This window comes from Metschnikowia bicuspidata (genome assembly GCF_001664035.1).
Source record: "Metschnikowia bicuspidata var. bicuspidata NRRL YB-4993 chromosome Unknown METBIscaffold_6, whole genome shotgun sequence".
NCBI classification, from domain to species: domain Eukaryota; kingdom Fungi; phylum Ascomycota; class Pichiomycetes; order Serinales; family Metschnikowiaceae; genus Metschnikowia; species Metschnikowia bicuspidata.
Window position 1 is genome coordinate 535,175 of NW_017387736.1, and position 18,781 is coordinate 553,955.

Genomic DNA, 18,781 nt, shown 5'->3' on the forward strand with positions numbered 1-18,781 from the left:
CCCCGTAAGTGATCCATGCAGAAGCTGACTCTGTTTTTCTCATCTGTAATGGACAGATTTTTGTTTCGAGAAGGCGGTTCATGTTACTCAAATATTCTTGAGCGGCCCGGTCTTGTTCTGCGTCGCTGAAGTACATTGTCGGGTTGAAGGTCAAGGTCGACGTGTCTTTATTTGTCTCTGCGCTCATTGTAGTTTCTCCCATGGTCGTAACTAAGCGGCGCTACCAACTATTATGAAACAGCCTGGAGCTGTCTCTTAAACTACGAGTAGATCGGTTTATAGATAGTTCAGCCTTAGTGGATAGGCCTAGTCTATCTGTCGTATTCTCGATGTCTAAAAAGTCTTATCCTTCTTCAGGGATGTCTCAGCCTCACGCTCCTTTATAGTTCGGAACCCTTCTATACAGTAGGTGAGGAGTAACCCCGATCAGGAATGTTTAGACTCTTCGTCCTTCGTATTATACAGGATGCCAAGAATCTATAATCTTGCTCATGTCGTATCATAACACAGTAAACATCAAAGGCTCTGTGGCCGAGCGGTCTAAGGCGGCAGACTCAAGTTCTGTTACCGTAAGATGCGCGTGTTCGAATCACGCCGGAGTCAATATTTTTTTAACTTTGGAAAGGGCGAAACAGCTTTATTTTTTTGTCGGATAAATCAATATTTTCTTCCTCAAAAATATCTTCGTCTTTTTGGTTCTCATACATGTGTTAGATTGAGCTTACCAAAATAAATGAAAAAGATGTCTATCATTTATCAGCACAAGTAACAGTACAACATATGGCGGTATAACTAGTATGAAATGTTTTTGTTAGATTCAACTGATTAAAGAAGCAAAACTATACAACTAATATATGTAAAAAATCTTTAAACAGCTTACAGATACGTATAAAGTGTCAAACTCGGCCCGCAACTAACAGAAAGGCAATTTTTCGTTTGAAAGTTCAGATTTTGACTTTTGGGCCTCTTTATGAAGCTCTGTTTTTGCCTTTGTACTGAATGGTTGATTTTCTACATTTGATGAGGGAGGTAAACTTCAAGGGATCGTAGTTTGCTTGTTTTGTGGTTTCTCTTGAATACAGTGTGAAGCGAAAGGCAATGCCCGCAATGAAGCTTTTGGGTAATAGATTCTGAGTACAGCACGGTTCGTTAAATTTATAGAACACACAGAGTCACACAAAAAGAGTTCCCAAATCAAGTCACCAAAGGGCATGTCCGAAATGGAGCTAGCGGATATGCCTAATAAACACATTTACTTCCATATTGAACTTTAATCATCGTTGACGAGTTGTAGGCACACATCTAGTGATACCTCAAAGTCTGCCCCATTCATTATGACAACGTCTCTCATAATATCCTTGTCAAGTGACGGGAATATTTCACACAATTGGTTGAATGTCTCACCCACCTGATTATCTGTGAAACCGACTTGTTCTTGACTTGTTCTAGCTTCTTCTGTCGGCCTTGAAGCTGAAACAGCTTCTTCGGGATTGCTTATCAAATTGCTTATTGACTTGGTGAAAATTTCAGCACTTGCCATTAAAACATTAGATGGTAAAATTCCCAGCTTCTGGCGAGATGCTACTTCGGAACTTGACTCCAATATTTCCTTTTTGGGAATGGTTTGCTTTGGAGATTTTTGACGCAATTCCGCTTCCCATGCCTCCATATGAGCATCGTAGTGAGTTTGGTCGATTGTCAAATCCTCTCTCTTGATGTTCTGGATGAAAGTAATCGCGCCTTCTACCGTAGAAAGATAGTAGCTCGTTTCGCCGTGGTTCAACCACTTCTCTCCTCTGAACCTTTCAATATAATGTAAATTACAGATAATGTTCTTAGTTTTGGATCTGAGTATGACGAGAATGAGTAACGGAATGAAAGAGTCAGCATTAGTCTCTTGGTCTGTGATTCTAAGGAGGCTGAAAAGTATTTTGCAGGCATTCAATATGCAAATAATTTTGTCTCTGGGAGCACGGTAATCATTAATTTTGTTCAACTCTCTTGCAGCATATTCCATGTAATCAACATCATCTTTTGATGCTCTCCTTTTTCTTTCGGATAGATCATCTAAATTAACATCCAAATGAACACCCAGAATCCAGCTGAACTTTTCTATCTGAGCCGAAAACTCTCTATCATCGGACAAATCCTGGGACATCGCAGATGGTGAATGAAATTCAAACTTCTTTGTTGCTTCAGGCGGAAAGCAAAACTCATATAGTCTATTCATAATTAATTTCTCCACGCCTTCCACAGAATTCTCTAAATCAGTTTCGTCCATTGAGGCGAAAGGCTCGTATACTCGGAACTTTCCCTCGATGAATAACTTAAAGTTTCTGATTGCCTTCGACATCTGCGTTGCCGACATTGCGCTTGTTTGCCGGGCGAATGACATCAAAAAAGAACGAATATACCTGACTATTGGATCTGCGCTCTTCTTTTTTAGGTGTGAAAGAAATGTTTGGAAATCAAATGGCCGATGAGATTGCTGGTGCTGCTCACTAGCATTTACGATCCCCTTGCTAGCCTTCGCTATGGAATCCTTTCTTAGCGGGCAAGGTCTTCGCTGAGCTGTGTGATTTTGCACAAGGGCTGGAAATTCCTGTTTTTTGGTGACTTCTAGATGCACTTCTTCGACTGATTCACCATCTTCTAGAGCCAAGAAATCGTTGGTACTTTCTATGTGAGCCTTCTCGTGAAATCCAGCAGGAATATCTATAGAGGTCGACAGTTCAGAGTCCAGCTTTGTTTTTGAGCTTGCGTCATAGTTTATAGTTGTCTTTTCAATGACGTATGGCTGTATTGCCATTAGATTCTTGTTAAGAGACTGATCCACAGCTTCAGCTTTGGCCACATTGCTCTTGTGGTCTCCCAGTATAAGATCATTGTGCACTTCAACAAAGTTTGGGGCCTCTGTTTGATCATTTTCTGCCCCTGATGAACCATGCTGAACAAAAAATTCCATCCTAGATTTGTTTTTGGCGTCAAATACGGCTTGTGCCTCTTCATCGCTGCGTATTAAATCATCTTTCTTCAGTTTTTTGATGTCATTATCTCTTGGTGAAAGACTTTGTTCCGGTTCTTTGAACTGGTCAAATTTCTCTTCTAACAGATCTATATCCGCCAGATTTTTTATCGCATCGATGTTAAATTTCCCGAAAATACTGATCAAGTCTTGATTCTCTCCAATACTATTTTTTCCAGGTAAGTGAGCGCCAGAGCTGGGACCGACCAAAGCGCTCGTCGTATTGACACTACCAAAATTCGGAGATGTTTCTGAAGACCCTTTATGCAACTTGAGAGACGCCAAAGAAGTGTCTGGCAGCATTTTGGAGCAATCTTCACCAGATGCAGTTGGGTTTTGTACTATTGATACCGGTAGGGATGTGGTATTGGTGTTTGTTGTCGATGTTGTCGGCGTAGCCTTGGAGATGTTAAAATTAAACAGGCTAAAGTTCGACATGACGCATCAATTGATTTCGAAAAAGAATTGCTCGGGTTTCAGCTATTGAACTATCCACAACAGTTAAACTAGTTTCCAAGGAAGAAAGGAAAATGTCTTCTACCCTATGTTGAGGCTTTATGCTGATATCAAATTCAAACTAAAGAATACAACGCTCCAATATGATGATATACAAGAGGTCACAGTGACTCAATTGGCTTGATTATTTCTTGGGTAAAAGGTGCCGTTTATATCCGTGTTTTGCCAAATACTATGCGATCTTTAATTAAAGTATTCACGGGAGAGCTTTTAACCTACTTCAAAGAAAGCTTCAACTTGAGCTTACGCTTGGGCTCTTCTGCAGGAATGTCAGACACCCCACGCTCAGCGGACGCCACACGCCCCTCAATTTCCTCTTTGGTGTCCGGGCTTTCTGAGGAGGGTGACTTTTTGTTAGAGGATGAGTTGGGCGCCTTGATCTCATTGACCAATCCTGTTGGGGAAGGAGAGTTGTTGGATTTGCCATGGATGTAGATCTTAGTCTTTTTTCTCTTTGTTAGCTTGGTAGGAGAAGTTTCCTTCGAGAAGGGGCTTGCAGCCCGAGATCTGTCCGGTCCGGGCTCCTCCAGAGAGCTTTTCTTGAAAGGATTGGGTTTTTCTAAAATGGAGGTAAGTCTTCCAGTGTTATCTCCCCCCGTGCTCTGTCTTTCTTCCTTTGCAACTTCCGAATCCACTTTTCTTGTTTCGAGATTTTCGGTGATCATCACTCTGGGGTTTTCTTCCGAGATAGAGTCTCCTTGACTGATAGCTCGCTTCTCCTTCATATCCGGTTCTTTGTCTTGTTTTATTGTTGGCTCTTTCTCGGCTAGTTGAGGTTCTTTCTCGGGAAATGGCTCCGCAGAAAGTTCAATCTTTCTTCTTTTAGTAAAAATTCTCACATATCTTGCAGGTGTTTTTGTAGCCTTTCTTATAGCCAAATTCTGTTGCATCTTCTTATCCCCAAATGTGATCTTGACGACTGATCCGTCGCATTTCACCGATTCAATGACTTTTATGCGTTGTTTCAAAGCCTCATGATAAATATGTGATTTCAGCCCCTCACGACTGATTTCAGATTTCATCTCTTTGAGCTTTTCCTTCTGGAGTTTTATTTTGAGCTGCATTTTGTTGAGCAGATCTCTTGTAACTAACTGTGTGGGTATGACATTTGCACAAGATTTTTTCTCCTCTTGGGTATTGGATGCTGTGGAACTGGAAATCTTGAGTTTCAATTTTGGAGGAGCGGGCGGCTCTTCTGTCACGTTAATAACAGACACTTCAGGTTGTATGACTGGTTGCTCTTTTTTCTCGGATAAACAACTAGACTTCAACTTGTTCTCAAAAATATGAATTTTTGTGCTCAATTGAATTTTGAATCTCGCTTCACGTTTTATCGTGACTTTTCCCTCGCCTGAAATCTTTGCGACTATCCTCTTCTTGAGTTCCTCGAATGGGACACAAGGGACCGGAATTGTGACTGGGAATGACGCAACTGCCTCATATAGAATGTCGCAAAGCAAAAAAATGGCTTTTTTGTCATTTATGCTCAAGAGTGATGTATGAAGAAACTCCCAGAGTATGGTTTGAAGACCAATGCCAATCCCCAAGTCACGACGTAAGATTTCAATTGCTCCTTTCACAGTAGCTCGAGCGAAAGCGTCCCTTCGCAGATTCATTTCCGAAGTTTGTGACTCTTCCACCACAACCATATTACTTTGGGTTGTAAGCTTCCCATTAGATCCAAGATCCTGTTCTGAAGACCTAAATTCAGGATCATCTAGTGTAGATGGTAATCCTTGGATAGCGGCTTCACATACTGCTTTCATGAGACCAGATATCATTCTAGACTGGAAATGCGTCGACAAATCTTCAAGCAAGCATACTTTCAAAAAGTATTTCAATACTTCTGCATTCTTCAACCCGCCAAGTAAGAGCAATCCTTCGAAAGCCATGAGTCGTTGCCACGAAGCGTGTTTTTGATGAGTAAGATGAAGCAATCCCTCAAAGGTTACATTGCAGAGATTGTTTCTCGCCAAAAGAACTTTTTGTTCAAAGCAAGTTCTTGAAACTGTCGACTGATAAGAAGGCACCCAAAGATCCAATTTTTGTAATCTCTCAATCTCCTCAATAACTTTACTGATGAATTTCTGCTCTCTGGATTCATTCTCAAGAGCAGAAATTTCATCAGCTTGCGTCTCCATAAAAGACCCATCCTCATTAATGGGAATAACAGATCTCACTAAAGCTTTCACAAGACTTGATAAGTAGTAGCAATCCTCAAAGTCATTATTTGAGTTATCATTGTACTTCAACAAGTTGTAAAGTAAAGCTTTTACTTTTGGGGGAGACGCGCCGTTTTCATCTTTGATGTCAGCCATAATTCCAGGTATTTCTTTCTGCACAAAAAACTCCCCAAAGTCTTGAAAATTGTTACTTTTTGGGATCATACTGTTTTCAAAGCAATAAAGAGACTTGAATGCTTGAATTAAGTACTCGAGTCCAAAAAAATTATTTCCACTTCTTGATAAATTTGCCAAGGCTTTTGCGGCTGCAATTCTAACACCATAGAAGTAACGTCTATCCATCAAAGTTCTGGTCAACATAGTGCAATGCACCATGAGAGGTTTCTCCTGAAACCCAAAATACTCGCAAGCGGCGATTTGTGCTTCGATGTCTCGATCCTGTTGTAGTTGCGAACCAAACATATAATCTGGTTGCTTGAGGTTGAAAGTAGCAATCCATTCAAAATCTGTGTCTACACGTAACCATTCAAAAGGATCGAGAAATTCTTCATCCCTTTTGGGCCACTCTTCAAATCTCCATTTTGATAGATCCTTTTCGTCTTGCAATATGTCTCCTAGCTTCGAAAAAACCAGAGCACCATCTGCACTATCCTCTTTGTTTTTTTTGAGTCTCTTGAACTTAGTGTTGTATTGCACGTCAAATTTAACGACCTTGTCTTTGATATCAACAATATGCTCGTATGGAGTACCGTCAGCTTCATGAACTCTTATCGTCATTGGTCCTAAAAAGGTTTGCTGAACTGGAAATGTTTGCTCTTGGTTGAGCATTGCAGCAGCATCTCGGGCGAAAGTGTCAGATTTTGGATGTGGTGCTTTAGCCTGTTGTAGTTGGCTTTGTCTGATAACAACTTCTATAAGAGAGCGCTTTTTGTTAAATTTTTGAGTGATGTTGAAAATAGGTGTTCCAACGCCAAAAACCCACTGCTTGAAGAAAGACTCGAGTCTGTTTCTGTTAACTTTCTCGCACACGTACTGAAAATGCAGAGTAGACAACGCTCCGTTTTGAAGATCACCTGACATGGCCTGTAAGAACAATTTTGGTAGCACTCGCGTGAAACCAAATGATTTGTCTGTCTTAGTCATTCTGCGATCTAGAATGAAGAGAATTATGGGTGCCTTCAATCGTATAAACTCAAAACTGAATTCAGAAATGGGAGCTTGAAGTGCTTGTAGTCCAAGCGGACGTTGACCCACATCCTCTTCCACAATAGCACTCATCTTCTTCTGAATCTGGTACCTGAATTCATTCGTACCCACTAGTGATTTCGTGAATTGGAAAGTCATAAACTTTGCAATGCCTATAGTACACCACAAGTCATTGAACGTCAATGGAACAATGCTGATACCAGACCATTGTGCTGCGATGCACTCGAGAATATCTTCAGTGGTTGTGAACATAGGCTCGATGATTGTTGCTGGGTAAAGTAGATCGGCACTTAGCAATGACAAGCCTGCAAAGTTGTTTTTCTGATACCGTGGGTCTTGTACGAACGCAATTCCGTAGGAGCTAAAAGGGAACGAGCCGTATTCTTTCAGAAAAAAATCTAGAGCCTTTTGCGCAAAAATGCAGGTATTCTTAACCAATTCCTCTTGTCCTGGCAAGTAGAACAAAGACACAGAGGAGCTTGTTTCATCTTTCTCCATTGCTTCATATTCGTCGTCCATATCCACGAGTTGTGCCGAACCGTCGGTAAAATCCGAAAGTTCGAAGCTCTGGTAGGCGCCCACAGCCCACCCAATGTGATGCGCACAAACAGGGTTGAAAACGGACCATGAAACTAACTTCTTGGAAATATCTGTGGGATGAGGTGCCTCTTTTGTGTTGTTAACATCTCCAGAGCATACATACAAGTCATAGTTTTCCCTGTCGTCGTCGTCCTCATCAATTTCTATCTCAACGCCAGATGCATCTGCACTGTGAGATACTGCCATACATCTGTCTTCTTCCGTGGTTTTATCATATACGGATGCTGGCTTGTCGGTTGCTGTGCGCGTTGAATGTGGTTCATCAACTTGGGTTTCGACTATATCTCTCACTGATCGTGGAATACTGAGCTCAATCGACCAGCTGCTTCTTTCAAGTAAGCTATCAATACAAGGAACCCAGGATGAGGCAGATATATTGTGCTCTGAGTTACTGGTGTACACGTGCCACATACGTTTTTCTGTGGTAGGATTGCACACGAAATTGAGACCGTCCTTTGGATTTATGATCTCGTACTCAATTCTGATTTGAATCGAGTTAAACACATCATTGCTGCCATTTTTGAACCTGAGATTACTCGGGGTTAAGCTTGTAGTGGGGGCAGCGGATGTGGGTGTCCGCTGGACAGTGTTCGCGAGTTCCATCTTCAATTTTTCTGGGAGCAAAATTGTGAGTTCCTCTGTGTTGAGATTCTCCCCCTTTTCGCTCATGAGGTTGTAGTCATCTTCTAGATGGCCAAAAACGTAACTGAGCTTCTGGCGCAAGAGATGGTGCTGATGGATGGTGAGCCCTGACGAGTATACGTCCCAAATGTTGGGAATCCGCAGAGTGGCACACTCCTCAAAAGTTTCTGGGTTGTTGATGTAAAGTAGGTCTCTGTGTATGTAATCAGTTTGTTCATTGCCGTTGATGAAGACCTTCTTTATAGACATGGTCCGAGCATCAAGGCGAATCGTCCGAAGCGACGTCGATGTTGGCACGATTGAGAGCTCTGTGTGACCAACTGCCCGCTTATTACAAAAGTCTATGTCAAGATTCACTTGCTGGTGCGCAATCTGAAATTTCTGGGCCAGAAGACTGCCATTTTTAGACCTGCCGGTCCTAGGCTTGGGTGTCTCGCCAGTGCCAGCATAGGGCCCCATGACACGCGGCGTGGGTACAGCCAGTTGCAGTCGGTCGTGGCTATATAGAGACAGCATATTTTTTTGGGATGCTGCTCTTGCAAAAAGAAATGGGTTTCTGTTGGTGGCAAGTTGGTTGTCTCAATCCTATACGTGCTTGCAGTTTGGCTTAAGTCAGTGGTGATGTTGCGCGACTGTTCAGAGAAACAGTGCAGTATTCAACGCGGGTCCAACTTAAAGCGTATAAGCCAGACAAGACTGAGTTCCAAGGGATTATACAATGCTTTCATCGCTTCTTGGATTTTCTTACTCTTTTTGTATCTATATATTATCTGTATGCCTCAAGACTATGCTGATCCCGGGACGAAACTTGCAGCCTGCAATTTGGAGGAATCTCGAATTTACACCTCGCATGGATCTCCGCGAAGTAGACTAGACAAGGAATAACTCCATTTTTACTTGTTGTGAGCCTAAAAGTTGGTTTCAGATCAATTCCAATGAAGTGAGAGATACAATCCAGATCAAGAGCCTTTGTTCTTCGACCTGTGACAGTTGGGTTCATTATTGGAATTTTAGAATTGGAAAATAACCCTTCTTATATCTCACTTTCACCATGGTTAATTAAATATGGAGAAAACCTCGAAATAGAATATCCTGATTGACGTTGCGTTGTGTCTGAAACACGAGAAATGAGATAATGCACCAAAATGGTTGCGTTTCTCGGAACACAGTATGGAAAATTTGCACGTAAGCACCAACAGATTGCTTTCGGCAGAATTACGAGCAATACTTGAGTTTACCAGTAACTTATTTTTGAAGTTCTATAAATTTTGAACAGAGTAGCCCCATATTTTGATGAAATACTTCAGGCTACTAGTTTCGACTGATTATCACCGAAGTAGACAATTTTTTTTAGGTACCTTGTTTATGAAATTCAATCGCATCCCGATCACAATGCACGCGCAAGCAGAGTTAGGCTTTTAGCTTACAGACGAGCAGAATTCCCTCGCGACTTAGTCCCAAAGTTGGTACAGCTAGAATGCTCCCTTTCATACTGTCTAGAACTATAGGCACTGGGCTTGTCTTACTTTGCAAAATGTGTTTTTGTTCTGCGAGACCTGGAAACGCCTCCACCATAGCTATTCTTTTTGATTCTGTGTAATACTGGATGCGAACATTTCGATCTAGCTTCTCGAATTTGAGCCACCAAAGCCGATCAAACAAATGCCACATGCAATCTCCTGGTACAACAGACACAAAGTAGTTGTGAACTACATCTCTTTGAGGAGCTTGTCGGGATACAAGAAAATTAACGTCCTGCCCTTCAGGGTTAATGTCGAGCTTCACATTGAGATATGTCATGGTCAATCTATTTTGCGGATTTTGGAGCCAAGTCCACAATCGTGGAATTGCTTGTCTTTCTAGCTTGGCGTACGACCAGTGGAAGTTTTTTGAGGAGGAGAGTGGGTAAATGGTTTCGTATAGCCATCTGGAAAACACGAGCTGCTGAACCCCCATGATTTCATGAAAGGGAATGGAGAATTTCACCTCAGCTTTCACTTTGTCAAATTGAAATTGATGAGATTTTACACGCAGATCGAAGCACAGTTTTTGGATCTCAAGACCATGCACAAAACTTTCGATTTCTTGTGTAGTCGCCGTCAAAGATTTGCGTGTAATACACGTGAGTTCAGGCCTCGCGTCCAAAGCTTGGGGCACATATTCATTTATTATGTACCGCAAAAGATTTCTCTTTGTGAGGTGTATATCCTGGTTCGAGTGATCTTCAAACCAAGGTACACCGAGTGACTTGCACGTCTGAAATATTTCCGCCTTTTTATAGTGTAGTAATGGTCTGTAGATGTATACCTTCTCATCTTTGAGAGGCGAAATATCCCTTGTAGGCAAAGGGGATCTTTCTCGCAAGCCAACCAAACCAAACAACGTGGAGTTCATTTGTAGTCTTTGAAGAAAAGTTTCAAGTTGGTCATCCTTGTTGTGTGCCACCAACAATGCATTAGTCCCGTAATCGGCACATTTCTTACGGAATACATTGTAACGTAGATCGCGAGCGATTTCTTCGAAGTTGGTAATGGAGTGCACGTCTCTCAGATAGCGTAGCTTTTCCACGTGATGCTGAATTCCCCACAGCAGGACTATATCACCTACTTTTTTTGCTTCTGCTGCTGATTCTTGTCGGAACCCATGATCTATGGTGATAGCCGATATGAGCATCAGCAGACGTGATTGTTTTTTGTATTGAGCCAAAAGATACGCAAGACACATAGAGTCCGCACCGCCTGAAAGCGCTAGCAAGACACGATCAGGAATACGGCCTCGAAAGCATCGTAGTAGGTGTAATTGGAAACTTGAGGCGGAAATGGCAGGGTTCATAGAGCTGCTGTGGCCATGCCATATAAGATGGCCTAATTCTCAGTGCACTATGCGCGCACAGGCCGTGTATGAATTTACCGATTTGTGTAAATGGCCATGCAGAATGAGCTTGGAAAAGAGGAAACAGGCTCAATTAGAGACCCAGACTGGACTGGTTTTCTCCGCGGTAAGCTCATGGAATCCTCCAACATTTGTTGAAGTCTTGAAGAAGACGGTGATGTCCCGATATTAGGAGGAGCAGCTGAATAACATGTCAGAGCGCCCTCTTTGCCAGTCTTACATCAATGGGACAAAACAAAGTTCTTTAAGATATACAACAATGAAGCAATATAGATCTCACAAATGACTTTATTTTTATTCAAATTTTGTACATGGCATGTTCGGTGATCACTGGGCACGGCTAGGTCTTGAGTCATACATCCGTGCACCCAGGCCAAGACAAGCAAAAAAAAGCGAGATTTTTCATCTGTAGCCCCCCAGTTTCCAAATCCCCCATAGCCAACCACAACTAACACCATGGCAGAGGAAACGAACGCTTTTTTCAACTTCCCTCGGGAGGAGGAAAAAGTTGTTGCGCATTGGGATGAGCTTGATGCGTTCAAGAAGTCGCTCGAGTTGACCAAAGACTACCCAAGGTTTGCCTTTTTCGATGGACCTCCATTTGCCACCGGTACACCCCATTACGGCCATTTGTTGGCATCCACCGTGAAAGATATTATCCCAAGGTATGCCACCATGAATGGGTACCACGTGGAGAGAAGATTTGGCTGGGACACGCACGGATTGCCCATTGAGCATGAGATCGACAAGAAGTTAGGAATCACTGGAAAGGAAGATGTCATGAAAATGGGTATTGACAAGTATAATGCTGAGTGCAGGTCTATTGTCATGAGATACGCAGATGAATGGAGAAGAACTATTCGCAGATTGGGCCGTTGGATCGACATGGAGAACGATTACAAGACCTTGTATCCCGAGTTCATGGAGTCTGTTTGGTGGGCTTTCAAGCAATTGTTTGACAAAGATTCTGTGTACAGAGGTTTACGTGTCATGCCGTACTCCACAGGGTGCACTACGCCGTTGTCAAACTTCGAGGCTCAACAGAACTACAAGGATGTGAACGATCCGGCCGTCACCATTGGATTTCCATTGCTTGACGACGAGAACACGTGGTTGGTTGCCTGGACCACTACGCCTTGGACTTTGCCTTCCAACATCGGTCTTGCTGTGCACCCTGAACTTGAGTACGTGAAGATCTACGATGAGGAGAAGCAAAGACACTACATTTTGTTGGAGAAGTTAATCAAGTCTTTGTACAAGAAGCCTGCTGCTGCCAAGTACAAGGTGGTTGACAGATTCAAGGGTAAGACCTTGGAGGGTCTCAAGTACGTGCCTTTGTTCGACTATTTCTACGAGCAGTTCAAGGATCATGGATTCCGCGTCATTCTCGCCGACTACGTTACAGATGATTCTGGTACCGGTATTGTCCATCAGTCCCCAGCGTTTGGTGAGGTTGATTTCACCGCGGCCACAGAAGCTGGTATTATCAACGAGAAAAGAACGCCACCGAACCCCGTGGACGACAACGGTAAGTTCACCGAGGAAGTCGCAGAATTTAAAGGCATCTACGTGAAGGATGCCGACAAATTAATCATTAAAAAGTTGACTGAAACTGGTAGAATGTTGCTTGCCACTCAGATCAATCACTCTTACCCTTTCTGCTGGAGATCAGACACTCCGTTGTTGTACAGAACCGTGCCTGCCTGGTTTGTGCGTATCGGCGAGATCATTCCTCAAATGTTGGAAAACGTGGAGAAGACCAACTGGGTACCTAACACCATTAAGGAAAAGAGATTCTCCAACTGGATTGCGAATGCCAGAGACTGGAACATTTCAAGAAACAGATACTGGGGTACCCCGATTCCTTTGTGGGTTAGTGACGATTTCAAGGAGATTGTTTGTGTGGGATCGGTCGAGGAATTGAAGAAGTTGTCTGGTCGCGATGACATCACTGATATTCACAGAGACAGCATTGATGACATCACTATCCCATCTCAGCAAGGTAAGGGAGTTTTGAGAAGAATTGAAGAGGTATTTGACTGTTGGTTTGAATCTGGTGCTATGCCTTTTGCCTCTCAACACTACCCGTTCGAGAGACAGGACGAGTTCCATAAGGCTTTCCCTGCCAACTTCATCTCTGAAGGTTTGGACCAGACCAGAGGCTGGTTCTACACTCTTACTGTGCTAGGTACCCACTTATTCAACACCGCTCCTTACCAAAACGTTATTGTTTCCGGTATTGTCTTGGCCGCAGACGGTAAGAAGATGTCCAAGCGTTTGAAGAACTACCCTGACCCGAGCATTGTTTTGGAGAAATACGGTGCTGATGCTTTGAGATTGTACATGATCAACTCTCCTGTTTTGAAGGCCGAAACCTTAAAGTTTAAGGAGGAGGGTGTCAGAGAAGTTGTCTCTTCTGTGTTGTTGCCATGGTATAACTCGTTCAAGTTCTTCAAGGACGCCGCAGATGTCTTCAAAAAAGAAAACAATGTCGACTTTGTGTACGACCCAACGTTAGTGTCTGACAATGTTATGGACAAATGGTTGATGGCGTCTGTACAGTCTTTGGTCAAATTTGTTCACGAGGAGATGCAGAGTTACAGATTGTACACTGTCGTTCCTAGATTGTTGGCCTTTATTGACAATTTGACTAACTGGTACATCAGATTTAACCGTCGCCGTATTAAAGGTGATAACGAGGGTGATCTCCAGGACACCAAAAAAGGTCTTAACACTTTGGCCGAGGGATTGTTCATCTTGTGCAGACTCATGGCTCCATTTACGCCATTTTTGGCCGATGGCATCTATCAGAAGTTGAAGCCTTACTTCACAGTTGATGACTTGATTAAAGACAGTGTCAACCCTGCTGCCAAGGCCATTGACTCTGTTCATTTCTTGGCCTACCCAGCAGTCAGAGAAGAGTTGTTTGACTCGGCTATTGAATTGGCTGTCTCCAGAATGCAAAAGGTTATTGACTTGGGTCGTAACATCAGAGAAAAGAAGACCATTTCTTTAAAGACCCCATTGAAGGAATTGGTCATTCTTAACTCTGACGCCGGATACTTGAAGGACATCGATAGCTTGAAATCATACATTGTGTCTGAATTGAATGTCAGAAACATTGTCATCACCTCAGATGAGCAGAAATACGGCGTGCAATATAAGGCCGTTGCCGATTGGCCAGTGCTCGGTAAAAAATTGAAGAAAGATGCTAAGAAAGTTAAGGCTGCATTGCCAAATGTTTCTTCGGATGAGGTAAAGCAGTTTTCCGAAACTGGAAAGCTCACCGTTGATGGCATTGACTTGGTGAGCGAGGACTTGCAAGTGCAACGTGGATTGCCAGAAGAGGAAGTCACATCTGGCCACGAGGCCAGATCCGAAAAAGACGTTTTGATTATTTTGGATGTCAACTCATATCCCGAATTGCAAAGTGAGGGTTTGGCCAGAGAATTGATCAATCGTATCCAAAGATTGCGTAAAAAGGCTGGCTTGAATGCCACTGATGAGGTCGCTGTCCAATATAAGTTGTCCAAGGACACCATCGATTTTGAAAGTGTCATTAAGAGCAATGAGGATCTTATCCTCAAATCTACCAAAAGAGCCTTGAGTTCTTTTGCTGATCTGGCTGAGGGCGTCATTATTGACGAGGAGCAATCAATTAACGATACAGTCTTTAACTTGAGGTTATTGAAGTTGTGAGTTGAACTTTGTGAGGCCAACAGTGATTATGGCAAAAATTGAATGATTCATTTTCAAATCTTCATGTAGTATGCTATTTGTGTCTATAGTATAAATATAGGATGAATAGTAAGAGAAATGCTTAGAAATTTGGATCAAATCTCGAATATGCTAAGCCCAGCACCACCCACAATAGCGAAGTTCTTTTCACCGATATTTCCGCTGATGCAACAACCAGTATCTGCAACAGTTGTATAAGTAGCAGCAGAGCAGACCAAACCTTTATCATAATTCCACTTCCTCATGATCTGGTCCACTGAAGTGACAAAAACCAGATTTTCCGCTGTCCTGACAATTCCTGTGATTGTCGCCGAGGCAGCATTTTCCACGAAAGAGTCTATTGTCAATGAAATTTCAGCCGCATTTATGCTCAAATTAGCAGATAACAAGGCATTGTCGTCTCCCCCTGTAACAATCTTCCACGATTTTGACGAAGTAGGGATCAAAAGTAAGGCTTTCACTCCACTTTGATGTAATTGTTGCTTGATTTTTGGAGTACCGAACTTGAAAACTTCGAAACAATCTTGAGAACCGCTCAAAGTGAGACAGTACGATATATCCCAAATTGTCACGACGCCATCTGTGGTACCAGCTACCAAGAACATCGAATTCTCAAACATGATAAACTCAACATTCAAAATACAAAATGTACTGTAGACATCTTCGGCGACAACTGAGAACACGCTCTTGTTTTTGTCATAATAGAACACCTTGATAATGGAGTTGGAAAATCCTGCCGCAATGAAGAACCCTCCAGGGCATTCAACTGAGGCGATGTCCATTATACGTAAGTCTGGATTTTCACCTGATGTCTGAATTCTAGCTTGTTCACACACAGCAATATTATTTGGGATTTCCCGGTTGATTTTCCACATAATGAGCTCTTCGTTTGCTGCCGAGCTGGCAAAAAAATCCTTGTCGAGAAAATGCACAGCCTGTAACCCAGAAACATGGTTATTCATGGTCCATTTGTACTGCACTGCTAGCTGGGTAGAGACATATCCAACCTTAATCGTGGCATCTTCCGAGGCCAGAGCAAATAATCTATGGCCATCAGAATCTTCATGTGGACAGAGAGCTAAACTCCGAATCTCACGCCCATGCGTCCCGGAAAAAAGTAATCCATCACCTGATTTTCCAAATTTGTTGTGGATTCTTCTCGAGATCAAACTAGAATTGCGGAGGAAATTGAATCTAAATGATGTGCCCACATCCTGTCGCAAGAACTCCCACTGTCTGTGTGCTCCGCCACAAGGCTCGTGGTCAATCTCCAACTGCTGAGTCTCATTCCAAATGAAAAATGAGCCTGATCTGAATCCATACAAAAACAATTGGTCCTGTTCATAAAAGGCTCCCTCAACAAAACCTTTCGTGAATTTATTTTGGTGGATGATTTCATGCTGGAATGAGTCATTAAGCTTGGAAAATTTGATCATCATATATATGCCATCACGCACAGTGACTAAAGCAATAAGCTTATCAGCCGTAGAATGAACATTGGAAATCGATGTCACAGTATCACCAGGACAAAGTTTTCTGATAAGATAAGGCACAATCGGCGATACTTGGGACAAGTTGTAAGCAGCAAAATTCGCATGTCTCGAGCCTACAAACAAACGCAGATGGGCAGGGTCAAAAAACACTGAGGTCGGAGTGAAAGCCTTAGGGTCTGGGTTGCTCAACTCGTATGTTACCGATAACGAAAATGAGTCATTGTCAAGTGTAAACTCTTTGGCCAAGAGTGGAAATTTATCTGCTGGACTCACTAGAAGTAATAGCATGTGATCGGAGCTTGACCACGACAAAACATTTATGACTTTGATTGGCGTGGTTGTTGTGTTTGGAAAAAACTCTAGATGAACGGGCTGCGAAGACTGTCCCAGAAAGCCTAGCAATAAGAGGTCTCCTGACCTCGAGCAAATGACCAAATAGTTGGCAAAAACGAAGCTGCGCAAGACGCAGAAGTCTTTCAAGGCTATGGTTTGCTGGTCTGGTATCTCGATCGTGCTCCACCCAAGTGCCTGATTATGAAAAAAGAGTCTTCCATGACTGGTCATAACGACGAATGCTTGTATCTTTGGAAGCTCAACAAATTGCTTGATAACTTCCTTCTTTTCGAAAACTACGTCGCATTGTTTTTGGATGTCATCACCATCGAAAATCCTCAAATCAGACAGATCCTCTGAGAAATCAAGCATGCGGACTTTTCCGTCAGCTCCACCTGTGACTAAGGATTTCCAGTAGCGAGATTCCGCATCTACACTCCAGACATGTTTACCCTCATGGCAGTTATCATAGCACTTTACTTGCTTGAAAATTTTGCTTTTGATGTCATAATTCCACATGCGTGCGGAACAGTCTTCTCCTGTACTGAATATTTTTACCGAGCTCTCTGTAATTTCGTAGAACAGCAAAGACCAAATGCGAGAGCCATGACCCCAGGCAGAGGCCATTAGCTTTCCATCTGCAAACGAAGATATCTTGATAGACCTATCATCGGAACATGAGATCACATATCGTGCATCATCATCAATTTTGACTGCAAAAATTGAACCCTCGTGGTCGGTGAAGTTGTGCACGATTTTACGTGAGTGCAAGTCCCAGATAAGAACACCACTCATCACAGTACCTGCGGCGATGTACACACACCCATTGACACATCTTTGTATTGAGCCACTGTAAAGGATGGACTTTTCATTGCAGTGAATTTTATTGGAGACTCCAAGAACCAGATCCCGATGAGGAGTCATCACTTGTAGAACCTCATTGTGCGAGTTTAAAATAAGAAGCTCTGTAGGAACTGTGTAATCAACGGCAATGATCCATTCGTTGATGGCCTTTTCTTGGAATTTTCTTGTACGAAGATCCAAAATAGCGAATGAGCGTCCACCTGCAACGGCAACTGCTGATTTATCCAGAGACACAGATATGCAATGGACCTTATTCCTCTTGAAGACACGTTCCTGCCAGATCTGATTTGACTTTCCTGTTGTTTTTTCAACGTAGAGAAGCCTCAAGAAGGGGCCATATCCCACGAGAATATGACTATCATCGAGATATTTCAAGGCCGTCACTGGACCGTAATGAGCGATCTCTTGAAGCTGGTCTTCCAGTATGGAAGAAACTGAATTTATTGACATATCCAAACTGTACACGTAAAGATATCTGACTGTTCCAAAAGATCTAAAAAATCCCGTGGCCAGAAAGCAACAGCCTGATATCCCTGGTCTTAGTAGACATCATTCCATCTCATCTTCCTTTTTCTCGGTATACAAGTTTTCCTGCAGACACCGAGACAGTCCCAAGTAATCCACAATTCTTCTCGTCTGCCTAGGATTCAGGAGCCATAATCGGATCCATTTATCTCCCAGTCCAAGCTTGATCGATCATGGAATCTTTTCAAAAAAAGGGAAATATAGAATGTCAGACCCTTTTGTTTTAGAAAAAAATGATTTCGCCCAGGATCGAACTGGGGACGTTCTGCGTGTTAAGCAGATGCCATAACCAACTAGACCACGAAACCATTTTGTGTTACTATGTTATGATACGACATGAGCAAGATTATAGATTCTTGGCATCCTGTATAATACGAAGGACGAAGAGTCTAAACATTCCTGATCGGGGTTACCCCTCACCTACTGTATAGAAGGGTTCCGAACTATAAAGGAGCGTGAGGCTGAGACATCCCTGAAGGAGGATAACACTTTTTAGACATCGAGAATACGACAGATAGACTAGGCCTATCCACTAAGGCTGAACTATCTATAAACCGATCTACTCGTAGTTTAAGAGACAGCTCCAGGCTGTTTCATAATAGTTGGTAGCGCAGCTTAGTTACGACCATGGGAGAAACTACAATGAGCGCAGAGACAAATAAAGACACGTCGACCTTGACCTTCAACCCGACAATGTACTTCAGCGACGCAGAACAAGACCGGGGCCGCTCAAGAATATTTGAGTAACATGAACCGCCTTCTCG

The 18,781-nt window shown here is 42.7% G+C and overlaps 6 protein-coding genes and 2 non-coding genes across 8 annotated transcripts; 2 read left to right on the forward strand and 6 right to left on the reverse strand.

Moving 5' to 3' along the window:
• On the reverse strand, nucleotides 1-340 carry METBIDRAFT_33271 (uncharacterized protein; the record flags this gene model as incomplete). The annotated part of the gene is made up of 1 exon (XM_018856257.1): nucleotides 1-340. A coding segment is annotated over exon 1 (163 nt), but the record flags the coding sequence as incomplete, so codon positions are not given.
• Nucleotides 341-521: 181 nt separating this feature from the next.
• METBIDRAFT_t209 lies at nucleotides 522-603 on the forward strand. Its single transcript has one exon. It is a non-coding gene; the product is annotated as a tRNA-Leu (tRNA).
• Nucleotides 604-1,279: 676 nt separating this feature from the next.
• On the reverse strand, nucleotides 1,280-2,515 carry METBIDRAFT_23652 (guanine nucleotide exchange factor; the record flags this gene model as incomplete). Its single annotated transcript, XM_018855265.1, has 1 exon — nucleotides 1,280-2,515. A coding segment is annotated over one exon (1,236 nt), but the record flags the coding sequence as incomplete, so codon positions are not given.
• Nucleotides 2,516-3,756: 1,241 nt separating this feature from the next.
• Nucleotides 3,757-8,631, reverse strand: TSM1 (Tsm1p; the record flags this gene model as incomplete). Its single annotated transcript, XM_018859100.1, has 2 exons — nucleotides 3,757-4,731; nucleotides 4,753-8,631. The coding sequence occupies 2 exons, from the start codon at nucleotides 8,629-8,631 to the stop codon at nucleotides 3,757-3,759; spliced, it is 4,854 nt and encodes a 1,617-aa protein (XP_018710155.1).
• Nucleotides 8,632-9,801: 1,170 nt separating this feature from the next.
• METBIDRAFT_26581 (uncharacterized protein) lies at nucleotides 9,802-10,941 on the reverse strand (the record flags this gene model as incomplete). The annotated part of the gene is made up of 1 exon (XM_018855321.1): nucleotides 9,802-10,941. A coding segment is annotated over one exon (1,140 nt), but the record flags the coding sequence as incomplete, so codon positions are not given.
• A 579-nt stretch (nucleotides 10,942-11,520) lies between these two features.
• ILS1 (isoleucine--tRNA ligase) lies at nucleotides 11,521-14,763 on the forward strand (the record flags this gene model as incomplete). Its single annotated transcript, XM_018858011.1, has 1 exon — nucleotides 11,521-14,763. One exon carries the CDS (start codon nucleotides 11,521-11,523, stop codon nucleotides 14,761-14,763), a length of 3,243 nt encoding a protein of 1,080 aa, XP_018710157.1.
• A 134-nt stretch (nucleotides 14,764-14,897) lies between these two features.
• Nucleotides 14,898-17,942, reverse strand: METBIDRAFT_45663 (uncharacterized protein; the record flags this gene model as incomplete). Its single annotated transcript, XM_018857942.1, has 1 exon — nucleotides 14,898-17,942. The coding sequence occupies one exon, from the start codon at nucleotides 17,940-17,942 to the stop codon at nucleotides 14,898-14,900; it is 3,045 nt and encodes a 1,014-aa protein (XP_018710158.1).
• A 309-nt stretch (nucleotides 17,943-18,251) lies between these two features.
• METBIDRAFT_t211 lies at nucleotides 18,252-18,325 on the reverse strand. The gene has a single exon. It is a non-coding gene; the product is annotated as a tRNA-Val (tRNA).
• Nucleotides 18,326-18,781: the final 456 nt, after the last annotated feature.